Source organism: Maylandia zebra, linkage group LG7 (assembly GCF_041146795.1).
Source record: "Maylandia zebra isolate NMK-2024a linkage group LG7, Mzebra_GT3a, whole genome shotgun sequence".
Classification (NCBI taxonomy): domain Eukaryota; kingdom Metazoa; phylum Chordata; class Actinopteri; order Cichliformes; family Cichlidae; genus Maylandia; species Maylandia zebra.
In genome coordinates, this window is record NC_135173.1 from 19,689,355 (window position 1) to 19,704,708 (window position 15,354).

A 15,354-nucleotide genomic window follows, 5' to 3' on the forward strand; every position below is an offset into this window, starting at 1 on the left:
GGGGGGCTTTTCTGTGTGACACTAACTTCATGTGCAGGCTAAATAACGGCCATAGGTCGTTAGCTTTGTACCATTGCTGAAATTGCAGAAAAATTAGCTTTGAGCCCCAAATTGAAGAGGAGAAAAGATGAAGAAAAATAGTGGTTGTTCTAGTATGTAAGTTAACTGTTTATAAAATGTAAAAAACAATTAAGTAAAGTTTATGATTAGAGAAAGTTATAATAGCATTAGCTTATCTGGGCTAGCTGTCAGTGATAGTTAACAGATTAGCTACTAACTTAAAACTTGTGTTCATTATGCTTTGTTCCAGAACTTCTCTAACAAAGACATCCTCAGGATCAGGACTTTGTCAAGGCACTTTAACAGGCAATGGTTATAACCAAAAAGAAAACCCTGAGGAACAGAAAAGGAGAAATAAAGATCTTATTGGAAAAGTTCGGGTATTTAGCATTAGCTTAAAACTCTTTCTTCATGATGGTGATGCAGGTTCATATCTTAATATCTTAATTTATAGAGATTTCTCATGTAGCCACATATTGCTGGTAAGAAATTACTATTTTGCTATTTTTTTCTTGTTTTTTTGTTTTGTTTTGTTTTTTGTTGATGGGATAACTAAAAAAAAAAAAAATCAAGTTCGTTATCTTAAACTTTGACTCAAGATCAGTCAGCATTTTAAACATTCAATCAGTAAGCCAAAATTTTGGAATAGTAACCTAAAATTTTTACATTTTCCCCCAGTGGAAGAACCAGGCTTCCACATTTGCTTTGCATATCTACTTGCCAAGCTGCAGTAAAACTTGCAAAAGAGGAACTATAAATGTAGAAACCATAATCATCACCTTCAAAGTAAAAGTTATGCCTTAGTGTTATTGTCAACACAGTTAAAAAGGTGCAGCTTTTACTTTGAAGGCAAACATTCTATAGTTTGTATGCATGTTAATAGTTTCTCTTCCACTTGATATTAAGTACCTAAGATTAAGTTTAGAGGGTTTATTCATGATACAAATTATATAGGTCATTTCCTTATTGATAGTGAAGGTAAAATATATAACCGACTATTAAACAAAGTGCAATACCTAACACATCTAAATAATAGAAGAAGAACATTCTGGAAAAGTTACAAATGAACTTTGGATAAAATTTGGTATTAGTTATGCTGAAATAAAGACGATTTAATAACTTTAATACTTAATAATAATTGCTGTAAAAGTAGAAAAAATTAACGTTTATCATCTTGTCTACATCTGCCACCTCTTCTTCGGGCTTGTAACCTCTCTTTTTTGCTGTTCACACTGCTCCTCTTCATCATTGTGCAGGTTTTCACCTTCTCAGGTCTGATCTTCATGCCTGAAACCCGTTTGACATGTCTGCTCTGTTGTGGATTTCACTCTTTATTTGCTCAGATTAGTTCCCCAAACTCTGGACTCTCTGCGCAGTTCAGCTATTGTTCTGAGCCTGAAGCACGAAGAAAGACAAATCTCCATTTTGATCCCTTTCATCTCTGACTGGGATTTAGGTTCTTGTCAAACCAGCCAACTCAAAGAAAACTAACCTCAAATTAGCTCTCTTTGGAACTGAAAACCTCAAAGTTCTCTCATCTTATGGTTAACAAACTGAGTTTTAACTAAAACTTCCTGGTTAAAGCTGGCAACCATGTGACTTTGACTCCGTGTCTTTGCAGGTGGTGGATGCTGATGGCAATGATGTCACTCCCCGCCCCCTGGTTTGCCCAGTGCCAGGTTTCCAAAAGTCTCTGGATGAACTCTTTTCCAGCATCCCTAAACTTTCCAGAAGGTACTAGATGGTCACATTGGATATAGTTTTGTAATATCTTTAATTTGTTGTCATTTTTACATTTATCTTTTCAATTCACTTCAGTTTCAGATAGTTTCCTGAGTGATTTTGTTTTTCATTCTCTAATTATGATGAAGGTGGTATTTTCCATACGCAGATATTACATGATTAGAGTGGTTTAGAAAGTTAGCTTTTTATAGCACATGCAGTAAGACTTGTAGAAATCCCAGTCTCAACACACGTTTACATCAGTTCCTCCTCATGGTGATTCAGTAAATACTATCGTAGTTCTTATAAGACTTTAAACATTTAAAGAGATAGGAACATACAATTTTACGTGGTTGCATTTATGTGGGCTAAAAAATCACAATCCTTTTGACTTAATGTTTTTAAAAGTCTGTAGGATGATCCTTTGGGATTTGTTCCTAAATTAAACACATACTTCTACTAATAGATTTCTTAAAAAAAATACTTAAATTTTAAAAATAAACTGAACTTCTTGAAAGAACTTAATTGATGGATGGATAATGAAGCTGCTGATAGAAAAGTCAACAAGTAAATAATCAGAAGATCAATATGAATCATTAAAAACACAAATAAAACATTTGTGAACGTGACCGCCTTTTTTAGTAGTAAAAAGTATTTACCAGTTTAATCCAAACTATCAATGTGCCATTCATCAATTAGAATTATTATTAAGTGTTAGTGGTCAAATAAATACAAGTACCAGTACTTTAGAATCTAAAACCAAAGACAGTTTAAGTCACTTTTACCTTTTAATTTAGTTCAAGACAACTATAATAACCTTGCCCATCTGTGTAAACTTGCTTTTTTTACTCTTGCACTCTTATGAATCCACTTTGTTTTCATGTTATTTGTTGTTATGGAAATAAAGTTAATTATCAAAAGGCAGATCTGGAGGTAATTTCAGTGAGTGGCAAAGTTAGTAAGCGGCTCAGTGATGGTGACAATGGAAATTATACAGAGTACAAGCGTACATAGATACTAAATATGTATGTTTGTGTGTCTCATTAGCAGCCATACCATGTGTCCTACCCAAGACTCATTGAATGCGGAGATTGAGGATATTTTTCTTGGACCGACACATCCACCTCCACGTGATTACTCTTGTTTTTTGTTTTTAAATATATTCTCTCCTTATGTTTATTGTTGTAGTGATTTTGTCTTTCTGGTACTAATATTGCCCTTTTGTTTAAAAATTGCATTAACATTGTAGTTCTCAAATCATAAATTCTTCTATATTCAACACAGTACACTTAAAATTATTCCACATCGTCTTTTTGCCGTTTATTTGAATTAGGCTTTTTCGTTTGTTTTGTCATGTGTCAGAGTTGTTGAAAAAAGGAGATGATGCAGAACAGCATGCAAGGGAGAAGATGGTGGGTGAATGTGATTACATCTCGCTTACTGAAACCAAAACCATTACGTTCCTGGACATACCCCCCACCATAACCTCAGTGGTCGATGATGACGCAGAAGCAGCAATGTGAGTGGAGGGTAAAAACACTAAATAACATTCATCACAAGTTGTGTTAATTGAATATTTTTACATTTTGATGAATTTTTAGCTCATCCAGCCAGAGGTCTGATGAGGCTGTCCATCATCACCTGTCAGCAGTTCACTAGAATTGTTATTTCTCCTACATTATTGGTTGTAATTTAACAAACATAAGCATACACAGTGATCACCTAATGGTTCTTCACCAAAATAGTTCTGAAGGTCAAGGTCACATTTGTTCTTTGTCTGGTTATCATAAAATAAGAAAATTATGATTGTTCTGTCTCTCACTCTCCCTACCTGACAGATGAGAAAATCTAACACAACTTCTGACATGCACAGAAACCGGCACTTTATGTATTTCACTGAAGAAAGCCTTTCACATGCAATATGCGTGAAGATGCAAATGGTAAATGGCCTGCATTTGTATAGCGCTTTACTCAGTGCCTAAGGACCCCAAACCGCTTTACACTACATTCAGTCATTCACCCATTCACACACACATTCACACACTGGCAATGGCAAGCTACGTTGTAGCCACAGCCACCCTGGGGCGCACTGACAGAGGCGAGGCTGCCGGACACTGGCGCCAACGGGCCCTCTGACCACCACCAAATATGCTAGCCTTCAGTTAAAAAAATATTTTGTCTCTCCTCCCGTGCAGACAGAGAAACCTCAGCTATGCTGAGCTTTGCAAGAGCAGAACGTGTAGTGATAAGTACATCGACAGATCGATGCAGACATTAAACGGAGCCCTTAAAAACAAACTGATCCAGAGTGAGAAGACTGGTACTGCTGGAAAGGGTAAGACGAGTGAGAATGAAACACCTCACACTTGATTAACTCAACAATTAGTGGTTATCAAATCAAAAAATAAATAAATAACGCGCTATTTTTTCTCTCATATTTAAAGGTATGGTGGCTACAAACTGGGACATTTATGACTCTTTTTACAAGCAAAATGAAACGTTTGAAGGTGATGAAGCTGATCACGAGGAGAAATCAGTGAGCAGCAAGAGCAACACCACTTACATAGGTAACTCCATCTTCAGCTGGTACTTCAGTTCTTTCAACTTCTAAGAATAAATACGTGTTTGTTCGTCATATAATAACCACACTTTTGATGGTCTTTCCTATTTCTGTTTATTCTAAATAATTTTGTCGAAAATAAACATTTCTAATTTTCTCATTGACCATTTTCTCAGACAGAACCATCAGCTCGCTGTCAGAAATGGAAATTTGTGGAAGCATTTTAAATCCTGAGCCAGAACCAAAGAAAGAAATTCTTCTGCCAGAGTTATTAACAAACATCTCACGTTTTATGGAAAGGACGGTTGTATTGAACGCCTTTCAGGCCAAGTTAGCTGCTTATAGACAGCCGCCAATATCTGAAGGTAAACTCTCCATTTTCTCCTACTTATCATATTCAGGGTCTTGAGGGAGGGTAGCATATCCCAGCTATTACAGGGTAGGCAGAGTACAACATGGACAGATCACCAGTCTTTTGCAAGGCTTTCTGTTTAATTCTAGACCAGGCACACATTCTTTGGCGCAGCATCTAACATAAAACTTTGAAAAAAAAAGTGTGTTATGCTGTGGTGACAAGAAAGTAGTCAAAAGTATCATTCATGATGTCTCTTTCCGCCAGCTTTTTTCTTTGCTATCACTCTACACTGACAACCAGGGCCATGTGTATGAGAGGGTATAATAAGGTTATCCCCTCCAAGAGTAGAAAGTACTGAAAAAGCTTAGAGAAAGAAAACCTGCTGAACATTAGAAAGGCTTTGTTTTTCAGACAGGGAGGCTATGTCCATATTTTATATACAGCCTTTAGAAAACCATAGCATATTTACATTAATACTGTATTACGTGTATTATTGATTGTGTAAGGCTCTGACAGCATGATGAAGCATGGAAAACACAGTGAGGAGAGTTTAGATCCTACTCTGGAACTTCTCTGGGCATTCACTTGTCAGCGCACCAGAGGATACTGCATTACCAGCATGGCCTGGAACAGGCACAACCCGGTAACAAAAGAAAAACAAAACAAAGACTAAAATATTTTTTGTCATGAGTCTCATTATCATTTGTGTCATTTTTGTCTGTAAGCAACATTTGATACACATTTTTCCTGTGTGTAGACTTTGTGAAGCATTTTAGACACGATAAAGCTTCATTAATGATTATAGATGAAGCAGAAGTGCAAGGCATTGCCCTTTTTCTGGTTCTACCAATATTAATCTTTGTTTACAATACTTCATTTAAACTGCTGCTTTTGTTGTGCACTGTAAGGATATCCTGGCAGTAGGATATGCAGACTTTGACTCCAGGTGCCTGAAACCAGGTCTGATCTGCTGCTGGACCATCAAAAACATCATGGTATGTTTAGACATTACTGTATTTTTGTTGTTTGTTGTTTATTCCTGCTATCATTTTTTTTTATCTCAGTTTGCCCATATTACAAGGGTTGGGTGGGCTGGCTAATCAGAAGATTTAAAAAAAAAATTGCCTTTGTTCAGCTAATCACTTCTAACATCCTGGATGTGCCTCAAGAGACTCCCACACCACATGCTTTTTATCTTAATATGATCAGAGGTACAAAAACACCAACAACACACACAGTCTCTGGACTGTATGGACGTCAGAAAGGTTTCTGTGTTAGGAAAGCAGCTGGTCCAGATGGTGTCCCAGGGTGTGTACTTCATGCATGTGCTGATCAGCTGCTGGAGGGTCTCATAAGCATTTTGAACCTTTCCTTACCGACTCCTGTTATCCCTGTGTGGCTCAAAACCACTACTATTATGCTTCTCCCTAAAGAGCAGAATATAGGGGGTTGCCATATATTGTGACCACTGCTCGATTGCACTCAAGCCTCTCAGTTCCTTGTGCTTCAAGAGGCTGATCCTAGCACATATCAGAAAGCAGCATCCTGCCATACTTTTAATCCCAGCTTTTGTTGTTGCTCTTTTAACCATAGTATCCTGGTTAAAACTGTGTCCTTTGTGCAGTGGCCAGAACGTGTCTTTGACTGTCACAGCAGTGTGACATCCCTGGATTTCTCAACTAACGACCAGCTTGCCGTGGGAATGTATGACGGCACTGTAGCTATTTACAACATCTGTATTCAAGACAGCAGTGTTGCATGTGTTGCTAGCAGCAGGTGAGCACTGTATAGTGTATATGTGTGTTAGCATAAAATAAGCATATACATAACATGTCAAGATTTAAAAAACACTAAAAATAATCTGATTGCTTCTCTGATCTTTCTGTTTTTAGTAAATCCTCCAGGAGGCATCTTCACCCAGTGTGGCAGGTCACCTGGACTCCACAAAGGTTATCACTGGAAGATGTTCTCGTATCAGTGTCATCAGATGGCAGGATTGCCAAGTGGTCAATCAGCAGCCATAATCTTGACTGCACAGGTACTGCAGTCTTCCCCTAGCTATTGTTCCCACTGTGCACTTACAGTTTTACCTCATAGCTGCACTAATTTCATAACACGCCTGGATCATGTATGGAGCGGATTCACAGCATAATGCAACTTTTTGGTGCCTATACCAACAAACTATTACACGACTAACACAGATAACCATTAATGCTCACATTCTAATTAACATTTCTGGGAAACTAAAGACATAAAACTAAGTGTAAATAGTCATTTTTTCTTTGGCAGGTTTCTAAGTGAGTGAGAGTGGAGGACATACAGCGAATATAATATAGCAGTAATAAAACAAATCCTGGTTAATTATTTTATATTTTATGGAGCTTCTGTAAAGTGTTACAATGGAGAACAACAGTAACATTTCAAATATCTGAATGGTCTATAAAAATATTTGTTCTTAGACCTGATGTGGTTTAGGAGCAATAAAGAGTGTAAGGAGGCTGCAGAGAACCTGAAGAAGAAAAAAATGGTGCTGTCCAAACCTACTGCTGTTTGTGTTGACTTCCATCCAATGGTAAGAAATTTAAGTCAGCCAAATACTTTAGCCAAAAAAAGCCTTGTCAGTAATCAAAGTGTGAAAATGTCTTTTTTGTGTGTTTTCTAATTTCTCGTCCATGTTGCATTCCTCCTGCAGGACTTTGGTATTTATCTGGTTGGCACACAGGAGGGCCTTATCCACAAGTCTTCCTTTTCTGAAGGTCACAGCTTTCTGGCCACTTACAAAAAGCACATTGTAAGTGCTTGAGGGTAAACAATGTGACTGAGTCATATTTAAAATGCTGTTTAAGTTAAGGCGATAAAGACAAAAGACTAGGGATGCTACAGCATGAAGATAGTGAGCTTACTTTGGATTTCCAACCAGTGGATCAGTTTACATCAGCTGATATGGTTATTCTGGCCTAGTGATCTTTTTAAATACAAGAACTACTAGTTAACTGAATTAACAGTAAAGAAAAGTCAAAGACAAATGATGGCGGCTTCTTATTACTGACCTGGTTTAGCCTTGTGTGCCGATGTTGCCATTCACTGTTGTTATCCCCTACTATTTACTCTAGTTGCTGTCATCAGACATCATCTAATGAAAGCAAAGACAGAATATTTTTTTAGTGGAAATGGCATCACCCACTGGTAAACCTTGCCAACATTTTGTCTATTTGGACCCAGAAGTTGAGATCTGGATGCAATAAGTGAATGGCTCATCCTCACATGGACATGCAAGTGAGGATGGACAGGTGGCCATATGTAGACGCAAGTCAGAATTTAATTTCAGCAATAAAAAAATGCATCACATAGCCACAAATAACTGCTAGTTGGTGCTAAATAATGTACAAATAGATTCATATTTGTGAAAACTGAACACAAAATGAACACAGATTCCTTGGATGGGCTGTTAGGGCCATTTATCACTCACCAAGCCATGTTATCTGTCAGCTGATTGCATTCAAAATAGTATATAAAATATATATAAATAAAGTATATAAAACAGAATTATTGTAGGCATTTGCATCCATATAAAAGTGACAACAATAAAAAAAAACAGCAGCACAAACAGTACTGTCTTCTGTGATGCGGTGTGTCACTTTACTGCCCATTTGATTTATTACTACATTTATAATATTTATTCAAAAATGAAAGATAGAGGCAGGTTTCTCTTCATGTCTAATCTTGCTCTCTCAGGGATCTGTGAACCACATTGAATGGTCACCATTCAGCCCCGATGTGTTTTTGAGCTGCTCCCGTGACGAGACTGTCCAGATGTGGAAGCAGGGCCGCCCTGTGATGACGTTCAAGTCCATTCACCAAGGCCCCGTGTTCTTTGTTAAGTGGTCCCCAAACTGCTCCACGTTGTTTGGAGTAGTTAAGGAAGACCAGGTGGAGCTCTGGGACCTGATTTTGAGCATGTGAGTCCATCGGATTGAGATCTCAGTCTGCTTTGAGGTTTTTTTTAATTTACCTATTGTTTTCACCTGATTTGAAGTGTAAGTCAGAGATATGTGTTCACTAAAAGCATAAACATTTCTTTGCAGCCTGTTTCCAACCATTGTGCACCATGCTGAGCCTGGTGTGAGGCTGACATCCTTGCTGTTTGCCAGAGGGACAGACTGTGTCCTTGTAGGGGACAGTAAAGGTCAAGTGACAGTCTACAAGCTCAGGAACTTCAGAGTGTGCAAAAGCACGCAGGTAAAACTCTTGTACATGAAATAGATAAGAACTACCGTGTAATAATAAGTTCAAAACATTGAGCTTGTGTATTTTTCATGTTTTTTATACTGAGAATGCAAACTCAGCCATACAGTGAATAGTAAGTCTTGCCTAGAAGATATAACAGGTATACATTTAGGAAGAAACATCAGTGAAAAAAGGAGAGAGCACATGTTACTGTAGTGTAAACACATAAGAACTTGTAGAGAAGTCAGACTGAGGTTTTTTTCTTTCAGGTGGACACTCTGGATGAAATCATCCAACATGCCACTTCCAGATATTTCTAAGTTTTTGTTCAGAAGTTTCATTGCCTTTTGACTTTTATGTGTTGTACCCTGCGATAAATAAAGTTGTGGATCTTTGAATTGTACTTCTTTTTCATTTTTAACTGAATGTGATAAGCAAAAAGATGACGGGGAAACCTCACTTTCAATGTGTCTTACAAGTCATTAACCAGCAAGCACATCCTGGATAATCCTGGATGATCCTGGTTCCTGGATAATTGTTTCTCTAATAATTACTATAATATATAAAATAAACTTCATGTTGATTTCAGCATGGCCTGAAACTAGTGACAGAGCCCCTAAAGTCATCAGGAAGGTGCTTATTGAGGTTGTTACAGTATCAGAAAAATTAGGGCAAGTTTCACTCGGATGCCTCTTTGAAACAAGTGGTATCGCCCCCTGATGGCCATTAAAGGGAGGCTTAAGCTCCCAGACCTCTAATGTAAAGACATTAGAGGTCTGGAAGCTACTATATGTCCATCTTCTATATACAGTCTATGGAAGGAGCATAAGCCTTTCCTAAAATTTTGTTCAATATAAAATTCAACATAAAAGCTGAATATAATACAAGAAAGTACCACTATTAAACAAAATAGTTTAAAACATCATCAGAATATTTTTAATGAGTGTTGTTTCATTATATCTAACCATGAAATGTTAGAGGCGGAAACTGAACCACTTCCTCTTTGTTATTGTATTTGGCCTGTATGAGCTGGGGCTAAGATTTCAGACACAGCAACTGTTCCCAGCAGGCCAAAGACTGAAAGATGTAACTGACAGACGAGGAAGATCTGTTATATTTTTACCCCACTGTGATCTGTGGCCGTAAGGTCACATATCCTCACATCATGTTGCTTAAGTCAGCTCCTCTCTACTTATATTAAAACAGTGAGTAACTACAGGGAGCTGAAGAATTAATCCCATAATGATAGGTCACAGACAGAGCCTGTGATTCTGGACGAGATAGAAGCATGAAAGACTGTGGAAAATGGCAGAAGGCTTTTGTTTGTGGAGGGAAAAAGGATTTGAGCTTGCATTGTGGCACAGCAGGAAGTGAACCTGGATTTGAAAGTAATGTGACCATGTTGCTTTCTGACGGCAGACAGATTGAAACTCACTGTGGGCATCTTTTTACTCAGTTTACGTGCCTCCGAACCTTTTATAGATACTGTGCAAAGTATCATTTAAGTTTGCTTTTCTTTCTAAAATATTTTTGTGTTGTAATTAGGATTTACTTATATTACCTATTTTTTTCTTTTAACAATAAAAACAGAAATAATTGTAATTTCATTCAATCTAAATGGGAGGCAAAGATAAAAGCAGTTTGATGGCAAGAAGAACAGTTACATATTGATAAGTCCTGAAGAAACATAGCAGCCTTTCACATGCAATGTTTTGTGACATTAGCAAACAGTAAGGTGCACCATACAGTCACCGACCACTGCATTAGGTACACTTCTTCAGTTGCTCATTGACACAAATATCTAATCAGCCAATTACATGATAACAACTCAGTGTATTTAGACGCGTTAAAGACATCCTGTTGAAGTTGAAGCATCAGAATTGGAAAGAAAGGTGATTTAAGTGACTTTGAACTTCTCATAGTTGTTCACGGCAGAAGGACTTGTGTTTCAGAAGGCTCTGAGTATTTCAGAAGCTGAAGCTGACCAACTAGGATTTTTCCACACATTCGTCTATAGAAGGGGTCTCCAATTTAAATGAGTTGTGGGCCACTGCTGGCACTGTCATCTCACTGAAGGGCCACTTTAGTGTTCAAATAGTACAAAAACAAACAAACAAACAAGAAAACACCCACAAACATTTCCAAAAATTTAGTGTTTTGTTTGTTTGTTTGTTTTGGGGGTTTTTATGTTCAATATAATTACTTTTTCTGGGATTAATTAAGTAAATCTGATTAATAAATGTCACATTGGGTGGCATTTTAAACTATTATCCTGGTTTTGACTTTAAAGACTTCTTTTGATATAATAGCACAAAAACAAACAAACAAGAAAACACCCACATATATTTCCCAAAATGTAGTGGTTTTTTGTTTGTTTGTTTGTTTGTTTGTTTGTTTGTTTGTTTTTGGGGGGGGGGGGGGGTTACACTTTTTTTTTTACATGAGCTCGACAAAATGAGCCAGAAGATTGGAAAAATGTTGCTTTGTCTGACGAGTCTCCATTTCTGCTGTCACATTCAGATGGTTAGGGTCAGAACAACATGAAAGCAAGGAGCCATCGTGTCTTGTATCGGCAGTTAAGGCTGCTGCTGGTTGTGTTATGGTGTGTCATATTCTCTTGCCACACTTTGGGCCTCTTAGTATCAGCTGAACATCATCATCAAGCATCACAATTTAGTGGTGGGCGTTATGGACGGCCTTTGGGGGTCCAGAACTGTCCAAGAAGATCACTGTGCCCACTAATCAGAATTTTAAGCATGACCCTACCGGAAGTAGTGATGAGCACATTCTGCGCTCACAACGGTCAACGGCCCCGGTGTTTGGTGAGTTCATCAATCCACGAGAGAAAGTGTCTCTGTTTCCTGCTGTAAGATATGTGTTTTTGCACGTTTACTGCTGTGGCTACAGTGCACTATCCATGTATGAGTGTATCACTGTATGATGCATGGTGTGGCTTGAAGTGGCTAGTTTGTCCTTCGGTTTGTTGTGTAGCCTGTAAAGGTGGTCCACTGTATGCTTAGTACGCCTTTAGCACCGAGTCCTGTACTAATGTGTAAAATGTAAATTTAACGGCTCTTACATGCATTTTAGTTATAACCTCTGTGTTTTTTTTACAGCATCTCTGGCTGTGTATTATTTTATGGCACAGCCAGTTTTAAATTGAACTCTATTTTCTTCGGCAATATTGCCTACATTGATCGTTGCGCCATTGCGCCTATGACACGTTGCACAACGGCGCCGTGGCTTAGTTGGTTAAAGCGCCTGTCTAGTAAACAGGAGATCCTGGGTTCGAATCCCAGCGGTGCCTTTTCGGCGCGCCAGGAGAAAGCTTCATGCTGCAGTCGTGTCATTAAAGCACCTCTTTGTTAACAAACACAGAGGGTTGATGTCAGGGAACATGGAGAGCTTATGAAACAGTTTAATTCTCCAGAATACCAAATCATGTGATTATAGCTGATTTTGGAAAATATTAACATTCCCACAAATCATCTGTAGGTCCATAAAAAGAAGAAATATCCAGTGACTGTTGATGTCAGAGGTCAAAGGAGAATGGCCAACTGCTTTGAGCTGATAGGTAGGCAAGAGTCATTTACTACTCACTACAATCAAGACATGCAGAAGAGTATCTCTGAACACACAACATGTTGAACCTTGAAGCAGATGAGCTACACCAGCTGAAGATCACTACCGGTGCCACTCCTGTCAGCGGAGTGTAGGAAACTGAGGCTAAAATTCCCATAAGCTCACTGTGATTGAGCGACAGGAGACTGACAAAATGTTATGGCTCAGGTTGATGGTGATGGTGTAACAGTAGGGGATATTTTCCTAGAGCACTTTGGGCCACTTCGTACCAACCATGCTTTACTGTAATGTCAGCATACTTGAATATTGTTCCCGACTTGATCCCTCATAAAGGGATGGACCTGGCTGAAATAATCTCAAACTGATTCCCTGAACATAACAGTGAGTTCATGGTGTCCACCGTCACCAGTCGCATCATGGATTAACATGGATTACAACCCACTTTACCTGGGTTGGGATCCATTAAAGTGGGTTGGAATCCGTCCTTTTTTAACCAAGGATTTAAATCCTTGGTTAAAAACCAAGGATTTAAATCCTTGGTTAATAAAAGAATCAATCTCTTCTTCAAAGAGTGATCTGGCCAAGAGGAGAACATAGACTGTAACAACAATCATACACAAATACAGCCGACACCTCGTACTAGCATGTGAACACGCAATAACATAGCAAGTACATTATGAAGGTTTTTTTTTTTTTCAAATGAGATGTCTGCTTATATGCTGTATTTTTATGAACTACCAGCAGTTCGGTTCAGCTCCTCATTCCAATCATTTAACATTATTCCCTGAATGAACACCATCACTACCAGTGTGTATTACACAAAAGCTTATACGGTTCTAATAAATATATTTTCCATTTTAAACTGCATTTATTTATTTATTTTTCTGTTCCTGAGGGGGAAAAAACAACTCCAAAATAAGATGCTGTTACACCCAGAGTATTTTGTGTGTCGCTGGTCCGCGTAGGTCTGCTTGCAGACCCCTGTTTGAAACGACAGAGGGCGTGCATGTCATCGATCGGCAGAGGGGTTAGTGTGAGTGAGAGAGTGATTCTGAGACACTCAGGGGGACCTGGCTGCTGCTGCTGCCGCCGTGCTGCCCGCTCCTGCTGAGGGAAGAGGAGGAAACATGAGCTCCAGGAAAGGTGCGTATAACTCATCCTCCAACTTAGCTACGCTAACCCACTCCTGGTGGCGGAAGTTATGGGTGTACGTAGCCCTTGAGGGTATGCTAAACGCCATCCAGCCTCGTTGATGATGTGTGATTGTTCTCTCTCCCCCACCGCCACCTTTCCTCCTACACCCTTCCCCGGACTCGTCTGTGCCTGTGAATGAATGTAACCTCGGACCGGCAGTGATGGCCATCCAGGCTAGAAAGAGGAGGCCGAAGGGGAAGAAGGATAAAGCGGGTCACCATCGCAGGTAAGCGGGGCGGAAGCGGGGAAGTGTGGACGTGAAGTGTTTGTTTACTGACAGCGGGTCCCTCTCTGTGTGACACAAGCGCTGCTGCCGGTGCGTCGGCGGTATGACCGTGGACATATGGCACGGGCTGGTATTTTCATCTACAGGCGGGGTCCCGTGGAGTGTTTCGAGTTACCACTTACATTATATGTGGACGGTGTGGTCCCCGGGTCTCCACCTGATTCCCCCAAAACGACTGGGTCCTGCACCGCTTACAGCCTGCACATACTCGTGTAGTTTATTTTGCATGCCTGAGCTTCCAGCACAGATGGTTTCTTGGTAGATTTTTTTAAAACTAGGGTTTCAAAGCGAGGATTGACAGATGTCACGGCTCAATTCCGTTTTATTTTTTAGCGATGGCAGCACCAGACTGGCACGGAGTAAACGCCCACTTACATCGCCTAACCCGTGTGGGGAGTCTCTGGCATGGTGTTATGTAACTTTTCTTGGCTCTCCCGGTGCGTTGTTTCCTGGTTTTGCCAGGCAGCTTTACGGTATGGGTGCACGCGCAGTTCGGCGTGATTTTGCCGGCGTGAGTAGTTGCAGCCGAGGCTGGCGTGCCAGCAGCGCAGTGGCTGCGTAAAGTGCATGTGAATTGGAGTGGAGAGAGTGGGGGGCTTTCTTCATGGCGTGACGCTATTGGAGCGACGTCACCAGCAGCCGAAGAAGGCATCAATTAGGTGATACCAACGGTGCAGACACCCCAGGGTGGCTGCTGGTGGCTGGAATGTGCTGGAATGTCCCAAACACCTGGACAGTCATAGTGAAACCAGATGTGCTCAAAAATAGACGTTTATAAAGGCAGATGTTCCAAGAAAATAGAGAACAGACTCCATAATTGTCTTGTAAATAAAACATGACTCATGCAATGGCCCTACAGGTGTCCTGTAATGGATGCTGGCTCGCCTTTAGCCCTTTAAATGCTGCAATGGTGAAAGGACCTAAACTACCCCCCCCCATCCATACACACACACACACAACAACAACAACAACAAAAACCAACAAAAAACCCCTGAAAAGAACCCCTCCACTCTGTAGCTAGCATTGTAGCTAGCATTTTTCTTTGGAGGCTAATCAACAATAATATTCCTCAAAATTCAGTAGATCCCCCCCCCCCCCAAATATAAGAACATAAAAGCAGTATATTACAACATTGAGATACTGCAACAACAAAATATTTGCTCAATAAACTGCTCAGACAATGCATTAGTTATTAAAAAATATTTGGCTATTATCAGCTCACTAACAGATGTGACAGCAGTTGTTTGTTTTAATGTAATGCGTTCCCCTCAAAAATACCTTCATTATGTGATATAAATTTCTAAATGAGTTACTTTTATGTTTCTAAATGAATTTCTAAATGAACTACACTTTTATGGCATTGATATC

The 15,354-nt window shown here is 39.4% G+C and overlaps 2 protein-coding genes and 1 non-coding gene across 11 annotated transcripts in view; all 3 read left to right on the forward strand.

Annotated features, from left to right (window-relative positions):
* Positions 1 to 9,327, forward strand: LOC101465891 (dynein axonemal intermediate chain 4). 6 transcript variants are annotated; one of them, XM_076886004.1, is made up of 17 exons: positions 1 to 156; positions 311 to 542; positions 1,682 to 1,794; positions 2,830 to 2,912; positions 3,145 to 3,301; positions 3,978 to 4,126; positions 4,227 to 4,349; positions 4,519 to 4,707; positions 5,204 to 5,340; positions 5,606 to 5,692; positions 6,322 to 6,473; positions 6,590 to 6,735; positions 7,157 to 7,269; positions 7,390 to 7,488; positions 8,433 to 8,656; positions 8,783 to 8,936; positions 9,194 to 9,327. In XM_076886004.1, the coding sequence occupies exons 1-17, from the start codon at positions 128 to 130 to the stop codon at positions 9,242 to 9,244; spliced, it is 2,238 nt and encodes a 745-aa protein (XP_076742119.1). In that variant the 5' UTR covers positions 1 to 127; the 3' UTR covers positions 9,245 to 9,327. The 6 variants fall into 6 exon arrangements, with proteins under 6 accessions (XP_076742119.1, XP_076742121.1, XP_076742120.1 ...); XM_076886006.1 differs by having other exon boundaries at positions 3,978 to 4,117; XM_076886005.1 differs by having other exon boundaries at positions 2,833 to 2,912.
* A 2,830-nt stretch (positions 9,328 to 12,157) lies between these two features.
* trnat-agu (transfer RNA threonine (anticodon AGU)) lies at positions 12,158 to 12,231 on the forward strand. Its single transcript has one exon. It is a non-coding gene; the product is annotated as a tRNA-Thr (tRNA).
* A 1,258-nt stretch (positions 12,232 to 13,489) lies between these two features.
* Positions 13,490 to 15,354, forward strand: part of srpk2 (SRSF protein kinase 2) — a 72,898-nt gene continuing 71,033 nt past the window's right edge. For 3 of the 4 annotated variants that reach the window (XM_076886017.1, XM_076886020.1, XM_076886018.1), the window contains exons 1-2: positions 13,490 to 13,649; positions 13,860 to 13,926. In XM_076886017.1, the coding sequence (XP_076742132.1) occupies positions 13,634 to 13,649; positions 13,860 to 13,926 (83 nt within the window). In that variant the 5' untranslated portion in view covers positions 13,490 to 13,633. The remainder of the gene's footprint in view (positions 13,650 to 13,859; positions 13,927 to 15,354) is intronic. The other variant, XM_076886016.1, reaches the window with a different exon arrangement.

Excerpts from the sequence above, each read along its gene's own strand:
- LOC101465891 (XM_076886004.1), top strand. The coding sequence starts at position 128 with ATGAAGAAAAATAGTGGTTGTTCTAGTAT. Across the intron at positions 4,350-4,518 it reads GAGCAACACCACTTACATAG|ACAGAACCATCAGCTCGCTG; the intron begins GTAACTCCATCT and ends CCATTTTCTCAG. Across the intron at positions 5,341-5,605 it reads CCTGGAACAGGCACAACCCG|GATATCCTGGCAGTAGGATA; the intron begins GTAACAAAAGAA and ends GTGCACTGTAAG.